Source organism: Artemia sp. Qi Xiang Cuo, chromosome 7, assembly GCF_049724085.1.
Source record: "Artemia sp. Qi Xiang Cuo chromosome 7, ASM4972408v1, whole genome shotgun sequence".
Taxonomy (NCBI): Eukaryota; Metazoa; Arthropoda; class Branchiopoda; order Anostraca; family Artemiidae; genus Artemia; species Artemia sp. Qi Xiang Cuo.
Window position 1 is genome coordinate 36,889,724 of NC_142800.1, and position 22,408 is coordinate 36,912,131.

At 36.2% G+C, this 22,408-nt stretch overlaps 1 protein-coding gene across 1 annotated transcript in view; it reads right to left on the minus strand.

Moving 5' to 3' along the window:
* The window catches only part of LOC148950226 (uncharacterized), a 92,337-nt gene that overhangs the window by 24,067 nt on the left and 45,862 nt on the right, over positions 1 to 22,408 (minus strand). Inside the window, exons 3-6 of the mRNA XM_089091517.1 lie at positions 20,507 to 20,977; positions 16,093 to 16,560; positions 7,690 to 7,820; positions 5,978 to 6,155 (exon numbers count right to left, since the gene is read on the minus strand). Coding sequence (XP_088947643.1) covers positions 5,978 to 6,155; positions 7,690 to 7,820; positions 16,093 to 16,560; positions 20,507 to 20,977 — 1,248 coding nt within the window. The remainder of the gene's footprint in view (positions 1 to 5,977; positions 6,156 to 7,689; positions 7,821 to 16,092; positions 16,561 to 20,506; positions 20,978 to 22,408) is intronic.

Consider the following 22,408-nt stretch of genomic DNA (forward strand, 5'->3'; position numbering starts at 1 on the left):
AGAGACGAGACACACACACAGACATGATAAACACACATAGAGACGACACACACACAGAGACGACACACTAAGAGATAAGAAATACATATAGAGACGACACACGCATAGAGACAACACACATACACACAGAGAGAGACAACACCCACACAGAGACGACACACACACACACACAGAGACGACACACAAACACAGAGACAACAAACTCAAAGAGAGGACTTACACAAAGAGACGACACCCGCACACAGATTACAAACACACAGAGACGAGACACATAGAGAGAGAGGCGACACACAAACACACACAGAGAGGACAAACACACAGAGAAAACACACAAAGAGATGACACACACACACACACACAGATACGAAACACACAAATGGACGACACACGCACAGAGACGACAAACATACAGAGAAGACACAAAAAACAGAGACGACACACCCACAGAGATGACACACACATAGAGACGAGACACGCACAGACACGACACACAAACAGAGTCATAGTGAGAGAGATATCCAAAAAGTTGGGTTGATCTAGGTTCACTTAGAGTGGCGCGCCACTCTAAGTGAACCTAGATCAACCCACCTTTTTGGATATCTCTCTCACTATGACTCTGTTTGTGTGTCGTGTCTGTGCGTGTCTTGTCTCTATGTGTGTGTCATCTCTGTGGGTATGTCGTCTCTGTTTTTTGTGTCTTCTCTGTATGTTTGTCGTCTCTGTGCGTGTGTCGTCTCTTTGTGTGTTTCGTATCTGTGTGTGTGTGTGTGTGTGTGATCTCTTTGTGTGTGTTGTCTCTGTGCGTTTGTCGTCTCTGTGTGTGTGTGTGTCGTCTCTCTCTCTATGTGTCTCGTCTCTGTGTGTTTGTCATCTCTGTGCGTGTGTCGTCTCTATGTGTAAGTCCTCACTTTGAGTTTGTCGTTTCTGTGTGTGTGTGTGTGTGTGTCGCCTCTGTGTGGGTGTTGTCTCTCTGTGTGTGTGTGTGTGTCGTCTCTGTGCGTGTGTCGTCTCTATGTGTATTTCGTATCTGTGTGTGTCTCTCTGTCTCTTTATGTCTGTGTCGTCTCTATGCGTGTTTCTAATGTCTGTGGGTGTGTATTGTCTCTCTGGGTGTGTGTTTTGTCTGTCTGTGTGTGTATAGTTTTTGTGTATATTACGTCTCTTTGTATGTTTCCTCTATGTGTCTGTGTCATGTTCGTGTTTGTCTGCTGTGTGTGTGTGTGTGTGTCGTCTCTGTGTGTGTCGTCTCCGTGCGTGTGTCATCGCTATGTGTGTGTGTCGTCTCTCTGTGTGTTGTCTGTGTGTGTGTTTGTCGTGTCTTTGCGTGTATTGTCGCTATGTATGTGTGTGAGTCGTCTCTGTGCGTGTGTCGTCGCTATGTGTGTGTTATCTCCTCTGTGCATGTGCCGTCTCTATTTTTGTTTTGTCTCTGTGTGTGTGTGTCATCTATGTCCGTGTGTCGTCTCTGTATGTGTGTGTCGTCTCTGTGCATGTGTCTTCTCTCTGTGTGTTGTCGTCGGTATGTGTGTGTCGTCTTACAAAAAACTAGAGTTTACGGTCAAAAACCCTTATTAGCTTAGAGCATAATTGTTAGAACCATAAGCATATTTTGACATTTTAAGATATGTACAAAAAGAAAAAAATAAATAAAGTTGAAAAATGTTAATGAATCCTAAATCTTTTGGAAACAGCTTCTATTTTCCCCCTCTTAGCATTATATTCACTAAATACTTGCCCCCCTCCCCAGAAAGTTCAGAAAGAAACAATAGTCTATTTATCCTGAAGCATTTCCAGTCGTATGTTTACCGGGGTTTTAAATAAGCACCATTTTTACACCCCCCTCAAAACTTAATTTCCCCTTTTTAGCATTATATTCACTAAATACTTACCCCCACCCCCTCACTTCATATAAAGTAGTCAAAATAGAGCTTAGCCAATTCTAAATTTCATCATTTTTTTATGTTATTAATTACACTGAAAAAAAATTGAAAACCTAAAAAGCCACGATAATTATTCGCTAGTTTGATGTGGCATAGACAATGCAATGTTTTGAATAATAGTCATACAGTAAAAATAAAAAAAAAATTTGTCAAGGAATATTGATTAGTTCAGAAAGAAGCAATAGTCTATTTCTCCTGAAGCATTTTTAGTCGTATGTTTACCGAGATATTAAATAAGTACCATTTTTACACCCCTCTCAAAACTTAATTTCCCCCTTTTTAGCATTATTTTCACTAAATACTTGCCCCCACCCACTCCCCAGACAGTTCAGAAAGAAGCAATAGTCTATTTATCCTGAAGCATTTCAAGTCAAATGTTTAACTGGGTATTAAATAATTATAATTTTTAAACCTCCCTCAAAACTTAATTTCCCCCTTCCTAGCTTTATTTTAACTGAATACTTGCCCCAACCCCCCTCACTGCATATAAAGCAGTCAAAATAGAGCTTAGCCAAATCTAAATTTCATCATTTTTTATGTTATTAATTACACTGAAAAAAAATTGAACACCTAAAAAGCCACGATAATTATTCGCTAGTTTGATGTGGCATAGACAATGCAATGTTTTGAATAATAGCAATACAGTAAAAATAAAAAAATATTTGTCAAGGAATATTGATTAGTTCATAAATAAGCAATAGTCTATTTCTCCTGAAGCATTTCTAGTCGTATGTTTACCGGGATATTAAATAAGTACCATTTTTACGCCGCCCCTCAAAACTTAATTTCTCTTCCAAGCATTATATTAACTAAATACTTGCCATATTGGGACTTGTTCATTGTCTCGGTTATTTTAAGATTTCTCATTTAGAATTTGTTACCTCCAAAATTCACTCCCCCTCCCCCTCTCCTACCCACTCTTGTCTCGCAGAAATGGGGGAACGAAGGGGCAGGTAGATACGATTTTAAATTTAAAAAAAATTTAAAAAGTTACTTGTGTATTATACAGACCACAACGGAGAGGTAAAGCTAGGTCAAGTAACAAATTACCTGAGTTAACAACCCCTTCGGGGTTACCTTAACTGTTAATCAGTTTAATCCTTTTTTTTCCACCGTCATACAATCCAATCACTAATTAGAATCATTCACACTCCTATTATTCAAAACATTAATTAATATCGTTCATAGAGTCCAATTTGCGAATTCCTTATCCCTTTTTGCAAAAAATGTCAAATACTCACTCTCTTTGAAAAAACTAAAACCAGACTATACCCATCAATGATTATACCCACCAAACCAGATCCATAGGTACATGCACTGGAAAAGTGCCATGGAATGTAAAGTGGGACAAATACACCGGAAGGAACATAGTCTGCTAGAATTCCATATTAGCATTCTACTGGGCTCAAAACCCCTATGCCTTCCCAAGGCCAGAACATAATTTGCACTTTAGTGAAAAAAATATGGCCTTTCTCTAATTATTTTCTTGGTTAGAATAGCAGTGTGTTGGAGTCCATTCAGATATCAGATCGGGTTAAAACACACGCAATCACAAAAATTGTTTATAGACCGCGTAATAGCGCTGCCTATAAAATGAACTAAGTGGGCTTAACGTTTTTTTTTTTTTTTCACCAAGGTACTACGTTTGGAAAAATTTTAGAAACTTTGGAAGGAGCTCATTTGTTTGGAAATTAAAGCTTCTAGTGTCCTTTCTAAGAATCAAAAGCTATTGGAGGGCATATATATTCAGAAATACCTGTAACTGCAAATATTTAAATCTTTCACCAAACAGAGAATCCTCCACAAAAAAGTGCGTTTTCTTCATTGCTAGATTTTTTCTCTAGCTTGAATCCATGCGCTAAACCGTGCTTTTTTGTTGAAACCTGCATGGTTTTCTGCATCATGTAACGGCACCTTTAGGGATATACAATCAGAAAAAGCTGCGTTTCATGTTTAATCGTTAAGATCAGCTTCTATCGCGACAAATTATGAGTTTACCGATAATTGTAAATTCGAAGTTTAAAACTTTGATAGGAAGAAGCGTTGTGTTTTCGCAACAATGGGCACAAAAAGATTAAACAATATTGTATGCCCATTCCCCCACCTTCAAAAAGTATTTACATCTGTTCTGTAAAACAAACCTTAAATTGCATCGTACCATAGTCCCCATGGTTTAGCAAATTTGAAGCATAACATCTGATCTAATATTTAGTCACCAAACAGTTCGTTGTAACGAATTGTAAGTAAAGAGCTGCTCGGCTCAATAGTGACCAAAACTCTGAAAAGTGGAATTTTGATATCAAAAGATACGCCAAAAGAATTAGCTTATGATGCTGATTCTAAATATATAAAATTCTTCAAGTTTGATGTTACCCATCAAAAGTTACAGGCCTGAGAAAATTTGCTGAATTTTTTAAATAGCAAGGAAAGGACCCCTGAAATTCAAGGAATCTTAATGAAAATCACACCATTAGATTCAGCATACCAGAGAACCCTGTTGTAGAAGTTTAAATCTCCTATATACAAAATGCAGAATTTTGCCATTTTTGCCAGAGGAAAGATCACGCATGCGTGTTTATTTGTTGTTTGGTTTTCCCCCCAGGGGTGATCGTATCGAAATAATTTTCCTAGAAGATTGCGAGAGGGTGCATTCAAACATAAATTAAAAGTTCTAGAGCCCTTTATAAGTGACCAAAAAGACTGGAGGACAACTGGCCCCCCTCTCACGCCCTTTTTTCTCCTAAGTTATCTTATAAAAATTTTGAGATAACCATTTTGTTCAGTATAATTGAAAGAGCAAATAAATATGTCTTTAGGGGTAAAAAGACCCCCACAGTCTGTGAAGAGAGGCCTGCAATTTTTGAAATTCGTCTATTGCTTACGTATAGTATTTGTAATTGGGAAGTATACAAAATTTTTTCGAGGGGGGGGGGGGATTTTGTGCTTGGAGTGGATTTCCATACGGAGAAACTTTCTTGGGGAGGAAAATTTTCGGGGGTGAATTTTCCAGGAGAAATTTTACACTGGAGAGATATGACCAATTCCTATAGAAAATTAATTTTAATTGTCTTGCATTCTCTTTGCCCACTCAATTTTGCATGTGGAGATGTCCCGGAGGAATTATCCGGGGGGCTTTTTTCGCTAGTTTTGATTCCCGGGAAAAAATTTCTACGGAAGGAGGCACTTCTGGAGTGATCGAGAAACTAATTCCAAATGAAAGTATGCTAAGGAGAATTTTTCAGGTTAAATTGTCCGCAAGAAATTTAACAGAGGGAGGGATTTTCAGCGAGGATGGACATGTCTGGAGTGAATTTGACGGGATGGGTGCACTTTACGTTGGATCAAATTTCTAAGGAGGAGTATACCGTGAGGGGGGGGGGTATATATCATGGGGGGCGAGCCAAGTTTACCGGTATTATTTGAAAAATGAAAAGAAATTAAATAAAAAAACAAGTTTTTTTTAACTGAAAGTAAGGAGCAACATTAAAACCCAAAACGAACAGAAATTTGGATGTATATGAAGGGTTGCCCCCTCCTTAATACCTTGCTCTTTACGCTAAAGTTAAAATTGAGTCCGGTTTTTTTTAGAACGGCTACTGAAACACAGAGGCTGTTTATTAGAATAGGATGTTAGCAGCTTTAGCGTGAACAGCAAGGTATTGAGGAGGGGGCAACCCCTTAGTGTACAGAATAGTTTCTGTTCGTTTTGAGTTTTAATGTTAGGCCTTACTTTCAGTTAAAAAAAACTTGTTTTTTTATTAAATTCTAATTCCCGACTGAAATTGGAAGCTGAACAGAGGTGCACTTTGATTGCGTGGACTGATGGTCTCTAGGCGGTCAGTGCACTTGTGCATCCCATTTGTTAACTTAGCGATGACCAGCGTTGCGAGGGTGGAGTAAAGCTAGAATTTGACGCAAACTATGCAAACGATGTACAAATTTTTCCAGACGGTCAGACTATAAGTGAACTTTAAGACACATAGTTTAAAACTAAATCACATCAGTATGTTAAAATCACATTAAACCGATCTACTTACACTTGAAATTCTTTCTGGGATTCCTAAGTTATAGGAAATCTTTTCCTTAGCTTCTTTAAGAGGATCAACAACTGGCCTGGCCATTTGCTGCATTCTTGCCACCATTCCTACCACTTTGTCCTTCATAATGGCAGTTTTAGATCTTTCTCTGATGTTACTTATAGGAGAGTATTGAACCCTGTCGACAAAGAAAATACCTTTTTCAAAAGTCACACGCTAAATCTTGTGCATAAAAATTAAGATTCGACCAACAGAAGGTAATTTGTTTTCAGTAAAGAGCAAATTCTGATCTGGTCTTTAGAAGGCACAGGGAACCAGCTCCTCTTAGTTTCTACTCGTTTTTGATTATTTATTGTTATTTTTGTTCGTTTCGGACTTTGTTTTGTTTAGCTTGGTAGCTTTACGCTTGAAAAATGATTATACTTTATTTCTACTCGTCCTTGATTTAATGTAGCTTATATTTTTTTTGAAAAACTTCTTTTGCGGAAAAAGCTGTTTAAAATTTATTTCTATCCTTTTTAATTAACAAAATATTTTTAATTGGTTAAGACAGAATATTTCTTAAATATATTTTTAATATTTTCGTTTTTTCTACAAGAATCCAAATTTTGGCTTACTATTTAGATGTCGAATGAAATTTTGTAAAAATAATTGTATTATAATGCCTTATATCGATGGGTACGGGGGAAAATATTCAAATATACTGGCTGAAATTCTGCTGTTCTATAAAGATGATGGAATTTCAACCCCCAGTCTGTTAAAACTTTGAGTATAAACAAACATAAAGCAGCTAATTTTTATTAATTGATTTGTTTTGCCACATATTAGGACATAGCTCGCTATAGCACAAAGTCAGGACCTAGCTTGTCTTTAAAACAATTCTTGATGTAGTTCTTTTCTGCCCTAAGTCATGACTCAGCTTGTTTTTGCATTTAGTTCGGAACTAGCTTGTTTCTGCAATGTATCGGGGCTTAGTTTTTTGTACCAAGTCACCAAAATACCACATTTTTGGCTAAGATCGTGTGTCAAGACTAAACTCGTTCATCAATACAGGGCTTAACTAATGTATGCGCCGAATCGGAACTTAGCTTACTTCTGCAACGAAGCAGGACTTCAATCTTTTTTCATCCTCTTCGGTCCTTACCTTGAATTTAGGTCGGTTGTGCATCGATCTAGAACATTTCTCATTTTTGTTGCAAGTCAGGACTACTTCTCATTTCTACAACGATTCAGGATTTGGCTCATGCTTGGACTAAGTCAGTTCAGAGCTGGGTGATGTTTTTTCTCTGATTCAGGACTTATAGATTTTTCACACCAAACCACCGGGACTCTACAGTTTTAACTTAGCTTACTAGTGCTCAGATTCCAGAGTTAGCTCGTTTTTGCCCTGTTGGAACAACGCTCATGTTTGTACCGATTCAAGTCCAAAGTTGGAGGTTAGCTCGTTTTGATGATAGCGGGGACATGTATCTCATTCATATTCCTTGAAATATATTTGGATAGTCAGTGTGGGGGCAGTATTATTTGTCTTTTTTAGAAGAATAGAAAAAAAAATTAAAGTTGTGACTTTTGCAATATCTATTATATAAATACCATTTTTCTGAAAAAAAAAAAAAAAATCAGATTTCTCTCTGTCACCCATGAGACAGTATTTATAGTTTTGTCATGCTGGGCGCTCCCACCCAAATATGAAACAATTTAAAAGGAATTACCTTGGGTCATATGTTGAAGACAGTGCAGGAAAAGGAATTGGCACGCTAAATACAGAACCGTCATCATTTTTATATAAATGTTGCTGTATCGTGTATTGCTGATTATCTGGAGCATGTACAATCTCTCTTCCCTGAAAACACAAAGGATAGACATAAAATAACAAATACTGTCATTTCACAATGACATCCTTCTAAAAACGTCTTAATAATACTAAGTAGGACTTTCTACAAAACTGCTAATTACAACTCGACGCAGCACCAATCTACCTGAGGAAAACATAGCCACGCAAGATTATATTTCACCCATTCAATTCAAGCCTACACTCTTTACCCCCTTCCGTGAAGTTGGATTAAGAGGGGGAAAAAACGTTCCCATTGCTTTAAATAAGAAAAAGATGACTAAAGTTTTGTCTTACGTGAATTGTAACTACGAAGAACATTTTGTGAATGATGTTAAGGAAAAAAGACTTATTTATTGCCTTTAAAAAACAAAAATAATGTCTCTAGTTTCGTCTTACATGAGTTGTCATTACAAGAAAACATTACGTGAATGTTATTAAGGAAAAAACCTTACCATTGCCAAAAGAAAATTGAGTCAAGGTTGGTCTCATGTGAAATGTCATTACAAAAAAAAAATATTACTTAAATATTGTTAAGAAAAAAACAACAACTTTCCATTGTAATCATAGGCAGCGCAATCGCACTGCCTGAGTAAAGAACGATGTTGGCACATTGTATTATTTTTTTTTCTTTTTCCATACCAGGGCACTTCGTATCGAAGGAGTTGTCGTAGCAACTTGGAAAAGGGCTCATTTGATTGGAAATTGGAACGGCTAGTGCACTTTGTAATAGTCAAAAGTGATTGGAAGGCCACTAACACCTCTTCCACGCCCACCATTTACCTAAACACATCCAATCAAAATTTTTAGATAGCCATTTTGTTCAGCGTGGCTGATTTCCAGCGAGAAATTATTTTTTTGAGGAGGACAGTCCCCCACAGCCCTCAGGGCAAGGGTTTTAAGTTCTGCCCTCGGGGCTTATAAGAACGATGTTGGCACGATGTATTATTTATTATTTTTTTTCTTTTAGACCAGGGCACTTTGTATCGAAAAAATTGTCGTAGAAACTTCAAAAAGGGCTCATTCAATTGGACATTGGAGTGGCTTGTGCCCTTTTTAATAGTCGAAAGTGATCTGAAGGCAACTAACACCTCTTCCACGCCCACTATTTCACGAAACCCATCCAATCAAAATTTTCAGATAGCGATTTTGTTCAGCTTAGTTGATCTCCGCATAGAAATTATGTTTTGAGGAGGAAACTCCCCCACAGCCCCCAGGGCAAGGGTTTTGAGTTATGCCCTGGGAGCATGTAAGGCTTTTATAGAAAGCGTTGTCGTAGAAAATTCAAAAAAGGCTCATTCGACTGGAAATTGAAAGGCCTAGTGCCCTTTTTAATAGTCGAAAGTGATTGGAGGGCAACTAACGCCCCTCTCACGCCCACTTTTTCCCCAAACACATTCAGTCGGAATTTTTAGATAGACATTTTGTTCAACGTAGTTGAAACTTCTGGAAATTAGGTCTTTGAGGATGACAACCCTCACACATTCCTCAGGGCAAGGGTTTTAAGTTATGCCCTGGGGGCATATAAGGTTCTTATAGAAATCGTTATCGTAGAAACTTCAGAAAGGGTTCATTCGATAGGAAATTGGAATGGCTAGTGCACTTTTTAATAGTCAAAAATGATTGGAGGGTAACTAACACCCCTTCCATGCCCACCATTTCCCCAAACAAATCCAATCAAAATTTTGAGATAGCCATTTTGTTGAACACAGTTGAAAGTTCTGAAAATTATACCTTTGATCAGGACACTCACCCCACAGTCTTCAGGGCAAGTGTTATAAGTTATGCCTTGGGGGCATATAAGGTTGTCATTGAACGCTTTGTCGTGGAAGCTTGAAAAAGGGATCATTTGATTGGAAATTCAAAGGGCTAGTGCCATTTTTAATAGTCGAAAGTGATTGGAGGGCAGCTAACCGCCCTCTCACGCCCACCATTTATCCAAACACATCCAATCAAAATTTTGAGATAGCCATTTTGTTCAACGCAGTTGTAAGCTCTGGAAATTAGGTCTTTGAGGATAACAACCCCTCCCCCTCAGACCCCTCAGGTCAACGGTTACAATTTGTGCCTTGGGGAAAAATATGGTTTTTATAGAATGCATTGTCGTAGAAACTTGAAAACGGGTGCATTCGATTGGAAATTCAAAGGGCTAGTGCCCTTTTTAATGGTCGAAAGGAATTGGAGGGCAACCAACCCCCCTCTAACGCTCACCTTTTCCCCAAACACATACAATAAAAGTTCTGAAATAGCCATTTTTTTCTACGTAGTTGAAAGTTCTGGAAAATTATGTCTTTTTGGATGGCAACCCCCCCCCAGCCCTCAGGGCAAGGGTTTCAAGTTTTGCCCTGGGGGCATATGAGGTCTCTATACAAAGAGTTGTCGTAGAAACTTCAAAAAGGGCTCATTTGCTTTGAAATTGAATCGGGTAAAGGCGTTTTTAATAGTCAAAAGTTATTGAAGAGTAATTAACCCCCCTCTCACGCCCACCATTTTCCCAAACACATCCAATCAAAATTTTGAAATATTTATTTTGTTCAACGTAGTTGAAAGTTCTGGAAATTAGATCTTTGAGGATGACAACCCAAACCCCCCCCCCACCTCTCCCCACAACCCTCCGGGCAAAAGTAGTTAATTTATGCCCTGTGAGCATATAAGGTGTTTATAGAAAGCGTTGTCGTAGAAACTCAAAAAGGGCTCATTCGATTGGAAATTGAAAGGTCCAGTGCCGTTTTTAATAATTAAAAGTGATTGGAAGGTTTGACAGTTTTATAGTAAAGATCGATGTGGGTACAATGTTTCATTATTTTTTTTTGTTTTTTAGACCAGAGCAATTCGTTTCGAAGGAGTTGTCGTAGGAACTTCGAAAAGGGCTCATTCGATTGAAAATAGAAAGGAGTAATGCCCTTTTTAATAGTCGAAAGTGATTGGAGGACAACTAGTCCCCATCTCAAGCCTACCCTCCCATTTGGCCATTATGTTCAAAAACTAAATGTTGCTTTAAGATTAAATCAAAATGCACTGTGTTAATCCTAATTCCCAATAAGGCATCTCAGTAGTATCCTAAGAACAACTGAGGGTATTATGTTCAAACTTTCGGGGCTACTTCTGCTCTTAAAATTTAACCAAATCAAAATAGCATAAGTGTATCCAAGCTATCAAAGAAAGTAAACAGATTTTTTTTTCGCTAATGGTATCAAGTTTTCTATTTCAGGTCAACTAGAGGAGGTATGAAACTAAATTTAACACTACTATTTGTGTCCAGATCTTTAAAAGGGTGTATGTTGTTAAAAATTGCTGAAAATTTTTCTCCAGCATACAAATAGCAGGCCAAACTATAAAATCTTAAAATAAGAAAAGATTTAAAGTATTATTTTCTTTTTCCCTGAAAAGACTATGTCAATATAAAACGAACAGAAATTAATTAAAAAAACTTTTTCCGCAAAGTAAGTTTTTCAAAGAAAAGTAAAGAACTCTATTAAACCCAAAACGAGCAAAACATAAAATCAAATAATCTACCAAGCGTGAAACTACCACAAATTAGCATCGATAAATAAATGAAACCCAAAACGAACAGAAATAACAATAAATAACCGAGTCAGACTCAAAACGAACAAAAATCAACATGAGTAGGGCTCAAAATCCCTATGCTTTCCCAAGGCCAGAATATAATTTACAATTTTTTGAAAATGTTTTTTTGAAAAAATGTTTTTCTTTCATAACTTTAATAAATCAAATAATATTAACATTTTGATTACTAAATATCAGTATATGTATATTAAACTGACAAGTCACATTCTTTTTTTTTTTTTTTAGTAAAGTGCCAATTATGTTCTGGCCTTGGAAGGCATAGGAGTTTTGAACCCTAATCATGTTAATTTTTACTCATGTAAAAAAAGAAAAGTAAAGAACTCTATTAAACCAAAAATGAGCACAAAAATAAAATCAAATAATCTACCAAGCGTGAAACTACCAAAATTCAGCATTGATAAATAATTGAAACCCAAAACGAAAAGAAATTAGAATAAATAACCGAATCAAAATCAAAACGAGCAGAAATTAACATGAGTAGGGCTCAAAACCCCTATACCTTCCCAAGGCCAGAACATAATTTGCACTTTACTGAAAAAATATAAATGTTTATACTTTCGTAACTTTAATAAATCAAATAATATTAACATTTTGATGACTAAATGTCAGCATATGTATATTAAACTGACAATTCACATTCATTTGTATTTTTTTCAGTAAAGTCTAAATTGTGTTCTGGCCTTGGGAAGGCATAGGGGTTTTGAGCCCTACTCATGTTAGCTTCTGCTCGTTTTGAGTTTGACTCGGTTATTTATTGTTATTTCTGTTCGTTTTGGGTTTTATTTATTTATCGATGCTGATTTGTGGTAGTTTCACGATTGGTAGATTATTTGATTTCTCATTTTTGGTTTAATGGATTTCTTTACTTTTCTTTGAAAAACGTATTTTGTGAAAAAAAGCTTTTTTTATTAATTTTTCTTCGTTTTATATTGACAGAGTCTTTTCAGGGAAAAAGAAAATAATACTTTCAATTTTTTCTTTTTTTTAAAGACTTTATAGTTTGGCCTGCTATTTGTATGATGGGGAAAAATTTTCAGCAATTTTTAACAACATGCACCCTTTTAAAAATCTGGACACAAATAGTAGTGTTTAATTTAATTTCATACCTCCTCTAGTTGACCGGAAATAGAAAACTTTATACCATTCGCAAAAAAAATCTGATTACTTTCTTTGATAGCTTGGATACGTTTACGCTATTTTGATTTTGTTAAATTTTAAGAGCAGAAGTAGCCCTGAAAGTTTGAACATAATACCCTCAGTCGTTCTTGGGATACTGCTGAGACGCCTTATTGGGAATTAGCATTAAAACAGTGTATTTTGATTTAATCTGCTGAGACGCCTTATTGGGAATTAGCATTAAAACAGTGTATTTTGATTTAATCTTAAGGCAACATTTAGTTTTTAAACACAATGGGCAAATGGGAGGGTGGGCGTGGGAGGGGTACTAGTTGCCTTCCAATCATTTTTACTATTAAAAAGGGCATTAGTCCTTTCTATTTTCAATCAAATGAGCCCTTTTCAAAGTTCCTACAACAACTCCTTCGATACAAAGTGCCCTGGTCCAAACAAAAAAAAATATATATATTATAATACATTGTATTCAGATCCGATTTTTACTATAAAAATGTCAAGCCTTCCAATCACTTTCGACAATTAAAAAGGGCACTAACCCTTTCAATTTCCAATCGAGTGAGCCCTTTTTGTGTTTCTACGACAACGCTTTCTATAAACACCCTATATACCCCCAGGGCAAAACTTACAACCCTTGCCCTGAGGACTGTGAGGGGGCTGTCATCCTCAAAGACCTAATTTCCAGAACTTTCAACTACGTTAAACAAAATGGCTATTTCAAAATTTTGATTGGATGTGTTTGGGGAAATGATGGATGTGAGAGGGGGGGGGTTAGTTGCACTTCAATCATTTTCGACTATTAAAAAGGGCACTAGCCCTTTCAATTTCCAATTAAATGAGCCCTTTTGAAGTTTCTACGACAAAAATTTCTATAAAATCCTAATATGCCCCCAGGGCATAACTCACAAACTTTGCCCTGAGGTTTGTGGGGGGATGTCATTCTCAAAGACCTAATTTTCAGAACTTTCAATTACGTTGAAAATGGTGGGCGTGAGAGGGGGGTTAGCTGCTCTTCAATCACTTTCGACTACGAAAAAGGGCTCGACTTGTTTCAAACTCAAAACGAATAATCCCTTTTTTAAGTTTCTACGACAACTCTTTCTATAAAAACCTCATATGCCCCCAGGGCGCAACTTACAACCCTTGCCCTGTGGGCTGTGGGGGGGGGGGGGGGTTGTCATCCACAAACACATAATTTCCAGAACTTTAAACTACATAGAGAAAAACGGCTATCTCAAAATTTTGATTGTATGTGTTTGGGGAAATGGTGGGCGTGAGAGGCGGATTAGCTGCCCCCCAATTACTTTAGACTATAAAACGTGCACTAGTCCTGTCATTTTCCAATCCAATGATCCATTTTTGAAGTTTCTAGGACAACGCTTTCTATAAAAACCTTATATGCCCCCAGGGCATAACTTATAACCCTTGGTCTGAGTGCTGAGGGGGGGGGGGAGTTGTCATCCTTGAAGAACTAATTTCCAAAACTTTCAACTACGTTGAACAAAATGGCTATCTAAAAATTTTATTGGATGTGTTTTGGGAAAAGGTGGGCGTGAGTGGGGGGTTGGTTGCCCTCCAATCACTTTTGACTATTAAAAAGGGCACTAGCCCTTTGAATTTCCAATCGAATGCGCCCTTTTTCAAGTTTCTACGACAAAGCTTTCAATAAAAACCTTATATGCCCCCAGGGGCATACTTTTAACCCTTGCCCTGAGGGCTCTGAAGGGGAGGGGTTGTCATACTCAAAGACCTAATTTCAAGAACTTACAACTACATTGAACAAGATGGCTACCTCAAAATTTTGATTGGATGTGTTTGGATAAATGGTGGGCATCAGAGGGGGCTAGTTGCCCTCCAATTACTTTCGACTATTAAAAAGGGCACTAGCCCTTTGAAAATCCAGTCGAATGAGCCCTTTTTGAGTTTCTACGACAAAGCTTTCATTGAAAACATTACTTGCCCCCAGTGCATAACTTATAACCCTTGTCCTGAAGACAGTGGGGGGAGTGTCCCGCTCAAAGGTATAATTTCCAAATTTTTCAACTACGTTGAACAAAATGGCTATCTCAAAATTTTGATTGGATTTGCTTGGGGAAATGGTGGGCGTAGAAGGGATGTTAGTTGCCTTCCAATCACTTTCGACTATTAAAAAGGGCACAAGCAATTTCAATTTCCAATCGGACGAGCCTTTTTTTAAGTTTCTACGACAACATTTTCTATAAAAAACCTTATATGCTCCCAAGGCATTACTTACAGCCCAGCCCTGAGGAATTTGGCATCATCCTCAAAGACCTAATTTCCAGAACTTTCAACTACGTTGAACAAAATGGCTATCTCAAAATTTTGATTGAATTTCGGGAAATGGTGGGCATGGAAGGGCTGTTAGTTGCCTTCCAACCACTTTCGAATATCAAAAAGGGCACAGGCCACTCTAATTTCCAATTGAATGAGCCCTTTTCAAAGTTTTTACGACAACTTCTTCGATACGAGGTGCCCTGGTCTAAAGCAAAAAAAAAAAAATAAATAAATAATACTTTATGCCAACATCGTTCTTATATACCCCCAGGGCATAACATAAAACCCTTGCCCTGAAACCTGTGGTTGAGTGACCTCCTCAAAAATATAATTTCTATCAGAAAATCAACTGCGCTAAACAAAATGGTTATCTCAAAATTTTTATTGGATGTGTTTGGGGAAATGATGTGCGTAGAAGGGGTGTTAGTTGCCTCCCAATCACTTTTGACTATTGAAAAGGGCACTAGTCGTTCCAATTTTCAATCGAATGAGCCCTTTTCCAAGTTTCTAAGACAACTCCTTCGATACGAAGTGCCCTGGTATGGAAACCAAAAAAAAAATACATTGTGCCAACATCGTTCTTTACTTAGGCAGCACTATTGCGCTGCCTATGATAAAGTATAATCCAGATAACGCTTCCTCCCGAAACACGGAAAAAGAACATTTCATTTGGGACAATTCAAAACGGATTTATTAGGGCTGATGAAGAAATTCTGGAATTGTGCTGTATCATATAGGAAAATTGTACTTATTATGCACTGCAGATCTGAATCAACGAATATCCTTCTTTGAAAATCTGATTTCATTATAAATGTGGCTATCACTAGACATAAATCCAACATTTATAGCTGTTTCATTTTTATTTAATGGAAAATTAATTGACACGTCACAAACCAAATCAACATTACTTATCAAATACAGGTTATACGTATAGATTGCTGTGATACAACAACAGAAATAAAGATAAAAGAAAAATTTCCCGCTAATCCTTATTTTGACACCTACTTTTTCAAAAATTTCTCCAATTTATTATTATTGCCCCTCTGTCAACTCTCCAACCATGTATTTTTACCTGGTAATTCAGCAGGTTTTGTTTAAGAGCGATACACTTTATCTCAAGTTAGAAATCGAGACTGAAAAACAACGAACTGTGATTTTTTTAAGCTAAGGATAAAGAAACCATAGACCTCCCAGCATCAGTGCTCTTAATTGGGGACTAAGAGACTGTTTTACCACTGTGTCTGAACAAAATTATTACTATAAATCTTACCGTCTCTACATTGGTCTGTATTCTCGAAGATAGTTCCTTGACATGATCCTCTTTATCATTACTCCTTAGAGGTTGATGAGATTTTTCAGTGGAATAAGAAGACCTTAAGTTGTAACCGAATGGATCTTTCATTTCACTGGAAGCTATTATCTCTTCTAGTGGCTCATCCTCATTCCAATAAGACCTATAATAAAATTCTGGGTATTCATCAGTTTCATTACCAGCATTTAAAGGTTCTCCCAGCTCTGGAGCTACAAGACGTCCTTGTCGTTCAAAAACTTCATCCCAGTTAATACTCGCATTTTCAACAAGTTGGTTATTAATTACTCTTGCATTACGGTAAATTTTCTGATCACTTTGGTCGTCTGGAACATACGAACCCTCAATAATTGGCAGACCATCATAGTCGAATCTAATTTTCTTGCTTTGTCGTTGGGAATTGTATTCTGCATCATCTTTTTGACTACCCTACAAAAATTATTTCAAATTATTATTTAATTTTCAAACCTACTTTAAACGCAATTATTTTGTAGGTTTTCAAGACATTGAGGCTGCTCACAATTATAGAAACAAGAAGCTTAATATTTACAATCGACAAAATAAGATTATTTATTTCCAATATTATTTTTATTTAAAATTTTCACGACTAGTTTGAATTGTTGAAGATTGAATTTATTTACAGCCAAAATGTTTCATCATATAAATAATAGCACTAGCCGCTCTAAAGGATACACGATAATCGCACTGGAGCCGAGCGGCTACTAAACAACTAAATAATTACGAAAGCAAAATAATAGTAAAAATAAAAAAAAAATGAAAAAGAGAGCTAGTGATCTAACTGTCAGGCAAAAAAAGGAAAAGCCACAAAAAAGAGAGCCTCCCTATCCAAACAATACCTTTTTATTTTACTTTCAAAAAGCTGTTTGTGTTCAGCCGCCCTAATACTTGCCAGAAGAGAATTCCATACACTTGGTCCTAAATGCTGGATCGTAAATCCACCCCATGTACTGCTGCGATGCTCGTATTTCTCGTATTATAACCTTGGACATTCACATTACTTGCATAAAGTGAGCATAATGCTTCAGGGCATTCATCATTCCAACATTCGTAAGCAAAAACAGCGGCCTGATAATGTCGTATCTTACCTATATTCATAACCTTCAGCTTCTTAAAACACGAAGACGTGCCATTATCTTCTTTCATATATCCTCCTATAGTCTTGCGGCCTTGTTTTGTAAAATGTGCACACGTTTAAAAGTTAAATACAAATTATTAGCCCAGAAAAAACAGCCATTTAAAATATAAGGACTAATAAGCGATTGATATATCAGACGAAGAGCTTCAGACGGCAGAAAATTTTCAGCCTCATAATTATTCCAAGTCCGCCGGCCACTTTTGAAGCAACCAAGTCACTGTGTTGTTTCCTTGATAAATGACAATCAAAAAAATCGTACAAACTCAACTTGCTGCAGCGGTTTTTGTAGAAGCAGAACTTTTCCAGCAAAATTAGGTGGTGCTCCTTTTCTGCTGTACACTTTCGAATTCCTTTTATTTACGTTAGCAGATGAAAGACTAAGGCATATAAAACAATAAAGTTGGTTCAAAACACTGTTCCCTTTTTCCAAGAGTTCACTTTTTCCACCCTCCTTACAATGACTAGAGAAACTAATAGCAGTGTCATCGGCAAACGACGTGACACATGATTCCGGCAAGTACAACCTCCTCATAATATGTGGAACATCACATTTAACAGGGAACTGACTAGAAAAATATCATCTAAAACGATTCTCACAGATCATTCATTTAAAAACTCTAAAACCATTTCAAACAAAGTACTCTAGTACCTAAACAATGTAGTAAAATTTAATTTCAACTGTATCAAAAGCTTCTTAAAATCAATGTAAAATGTAAGAGCAAAATCATCACTACCCAGGCATTTGCTAACAAAATCAGATAGATGGTGAACCGCGTGAGTCATCGAGTGCGCTTTCCTGAATCCAAACTGAGTATCAGCCAGTGTTTGTTGAGGTTACCATAAAATCAATGGAGCCCGACTTTCTTGATTCAATTTTTCACACTTCTAATACAAATAATTTTTACATTTTGACAGCAGAAAGTCTTCACAATTTCAAAATTTTCAACCTTTTTCCAAATTTTCACAATTTTTAGAATTAATGCTAACAATAAAACAACTCAAAGCCTTCGGTTTTCAGACATGTCACGTATTTTTTTAAACTCCACAACTCACAGACCTAGTTTTTGCACCTTGGCAACTCAAACTCTTCACATTCTAATTTTAAGAAATTTCGCAGAAGAAATCCACAGGTTTTCAATTTTTGTCTTTACGTTTTCACATTTTCCCAATTTTTATGTTAATTTTTTATAGTTTTTAAATTTTTACCAAAGAAATGTACCCTTTTTCCAATTTTTGCTCCCTTATTTTTGTATTTCCATTTTTTTCTCACTTAACTAAATCCTTTTGCAATTTTTATCGATGAAAATTGCTTATATTTAGTTTTACTGTCTGGCAAATTTCGGTTTTAAAAATCGCTAGAAATTTGCAATTTTTATTAATGTAAATGGCTGATTTTCATTTTGATGTCTAGCTAATTTTGGTTTAAAAAACTGATGGAAATTTAAAGTCAGATTAGATAAATTTTTAAATGTGTGCCATACAACGCAGTGAAAAAGTAAATAAAAAGTATCTCTCAGGCCTCAAGATACATTCAATGCGGAAAATATTTTCTAAATCATGTGGAAAACATAGATAACGTAAATTCTACTGCTAAAATAAGCCTTGAACAAAAATTCACTACCGTCTAAGCCTGATTCAGCTTATATTTCTCCATGCCACCATTTGCTTTTGATTTCTCAAACACAATGATTAAAAGCGTAGTACTGAAGCCTTAGCTGCTTTTTGTATCAAATCGAGACATTTGGCGAACTAACACTTGGTTAAATAAGAATTAGGCTGGCTGAATGGAAATTCAGTTCATAGATGTCCAATGAATCCCCTTCTTCAAAATCCCAAATTTTATTTAGATGACTATACAGCCAATAGCTTCGATTTGTTTGACATAGACATTGAATGAAAATGGATCCTGAACCAAACGGATCGTATGACAGTAGAACATGCAGCCATTTGTAGTTACAGTAGAAATTCACTAAAGAAGGAAGACAAGAAGAGCATCAAGTTATGGTGAATTTCAAGTTAGTTTTGTGTATTTTACGTTTTGTGTTATTGTAATGTTTTTTTGGTGCAGCTCATTAAGCTCCATGCAGTCTACAGGGTTAGCAGCCATTTATCTTAGGAGAAACTGCGTGGTTACGATGAATCATCGCACAAAAAAATATTTTTAAACGACTGGACATGGGTCAAATTGGTCTGGGGTAAAAAGGGAGGCTAAGTTCGTATATTATGGCAGACAGGCGTCCACACATCACACCCCCTGATGTTTAGGATTGGTTGGTCTCCGTGAGCTGTGAGTCTTTGCGTTTAGCTCTTTTGAGGCCAAATTTGTTTTTAGTGTTTAACTCTGCTGTGAATTTTGATCTGAAAAGAAGTAAGTTTTTTCTTTCTAGTTTTGACTTCTTTTTGAAAAGCCTAAATTTTTATCTAGGCGAATTAATAGAGTAGGGTTTGGTACAGGCGAGGAGGTCCTATATTAAGCAATATAGCTTTCCTGAAGGAAAGTAAGCTTTTTGAGTGAAGAATTATTGGCTTGATACCGTGGCACATATGCCCCTCGGAAAGTACGCTTGTCGCATCCCTACTGCTCAAAGGTGTGGCAAGCCCAAAGCGCAAAACTCAGCGAGGGCAGAGATTGTAGAACACATTGCCTGTCTCATCCGCAATACCATACACTAGTAGCATCAGCAGAGGCACTAATGGCACTGTGATACGCACTTTGGTGACACTAGGAAAACAAATAAATTCGGTGTCAGATGTAAAAACAAACAGAAATAAATTTAGAAAAACTTTTTCCATAAAAAAATTTTTCCAAAGAACAGTAAAGAGTTATTTTGAACCACAGAAGAGAATATTTAAATTCAAATAAAAATTCAAGCATAAAACGAGCATGACACACTATCAATACATAAATGAAACCCAAAAGGAACAGAAATAAAATGATTAAATAAGTTAACCTAAAAATGAACAGAAATTACCCGAAAAAGAACTTTCTTTCTTTGAAAGTAATTTTTGGTGAAAAAAGTTCTTTAAAAATAATTAAATATAAAGTTCGGAATTAAAAAATATGCCAACTGTAACCATTCAATGCTTTCAGCTAATAATAAAAATTGACACTCCAAAGCATCACTGCCCTTTTTTTGTACTAAGAGTCGGTTTTACCCGTGTGTCTGAACTAACTGTCATTTATACTCTATAAATCTATCTCACATGAGGTCGTCTTACCTTTTTTACATTGGCTTGTGTTCTTGAAGATAATTCCTCGACAAACTCTTCATGATCCTTGTTCCTTAGTGTGGGCTGAGCTTGTTCAAGTGAATAAGAAAACCTTAAGTTGTAGGCGAACTGATCTTCAGTGTCACTGGAAGCAGCTGCTTCTTCTGCTATAGGTGCCTCATCCTCGTTCCAATAATATCTGTAAAATTCTGGATAGTCTTCCGTTTCACTAACAGCATTCGAAGAATTTTCCTGCTCTGGCACTATAAGACGACCTTGTCTTACAAAGACTTCATCCCAGTTAATACTTGCATTTTCAACAAGTTGGTTATTAATTACTCTTGCATTGCGGTATGTTTTCTGGTCACTTTGGTCATCTGGAACGTATAAACCCTCGATAATTGGTACTCCATCATAGTCGAGCTTTAGTTTTTTACTTTTCCGTGGGGAACTATCTTCTGCCTTATCTTCTTGACTGCCCTGAAAAAAAAATTATAAAAGTTATTACCGTATTTTCAAATCTATTGGAATCAGATCTATGTTTCAGTGTTTCTAGACAGCAAAGCTGAGTCCAATTCGAGAAACACTGTTTGAAATTTTGACCGATCAACTGAGAGTATTTCATTTCCTATACCATTTTTGGTCTTTTTCTGTTTGAACAAAGTTTAGAGTAAACCCACTCGCGTGTGAGAAGCCCTCCAGCTAATGTGTTTACATCGGAAATTTGTGTGCTTATTTCTAAGTTTTCTTTTATTTCCCAAACAATTTTTCTATTTTTACTTTTTCCTCCAAGATATGTCTGAACTTCCAAAATGTCATCCTTGGTAGAAAACCATTGCGTAAGCGTTTGACTTAAATAGCAACTAAACTTAATCACTAAACAACCAATTGCGCCAATACGAGGATTCACACAACAAAGTTAAATGATCGTGAAAAAATGTGGTGGCCCCCAAGCTGCAGCATTTTCTGCCAAAAATGTGGTGGCCCCCAAGCTGCAGCATTTTCTGCCAAAGTGATCAAGATTGTTGGTATGAAATTCATGCTGTAATGTATATTTATACTTTGCGTCCTTTTTTAAACTCTAAATATTTCTAAAAAAAATTATATCAATTTGAATGAGAGACATTTCCTATTAACTAAGGGAAAAAAACAAAACTCATAAATGTTACTTACTCTTGCTGGTTTATTTGACTTTATGTTAGAAGAAGTTTGGGTAGTCTTTAAGCTAGAGGCGGTGAAATATTATTTCTTCTATCTTTTTATTCATCCTTAGCTTTATCGTGAAAATAAAGATTTTTTCTTAGTTTATTGTAAAATGCAATAAACCAATCCATCAAATTAAAAATTTCACTTCTAATAGTTACTTCTAACTTAAAAATGTGAATAAATGTAGGTAAACGGTACCGGCTTTGCCTTAAATCAATACAATCAATTGCTTAAATCAATAAATAAAACAGTGAAAACTCAAATAAAATTCTGGAGTTAGTGACAAATGACTCTCAGAACACTTTTTTTAAGTAAAATATGCGATTAATTATTTGCTTTTAATCATTCATTATTTTTTAATAGAAGATCAAACCTTCACACACTGGCTTTACAATAACACTCTCGTATTCTCAAAGATGTCGTTCAGCTAAGAAAAAAGATACCTTTATAAATCAAGGAAAATTAACACTTCAATGAAAGAAATTACAAACTAATTATTATCAAACAGTTCGTGGTGACGAACTGTAAGTAAGGAGCGACCCGGCTCAATGGTAACCGAAACTCTAAAAAACGGAATTTTGATACCAATAGATACATCAAAAGAATCAGATTTTAATGCTGATGTGAAATATATAAGTTTCATTAAGTTTAGTCTTACCCATCACAAGTTAGGCACCTGAGAAAATTTGTCTGATTTTAGAAAAA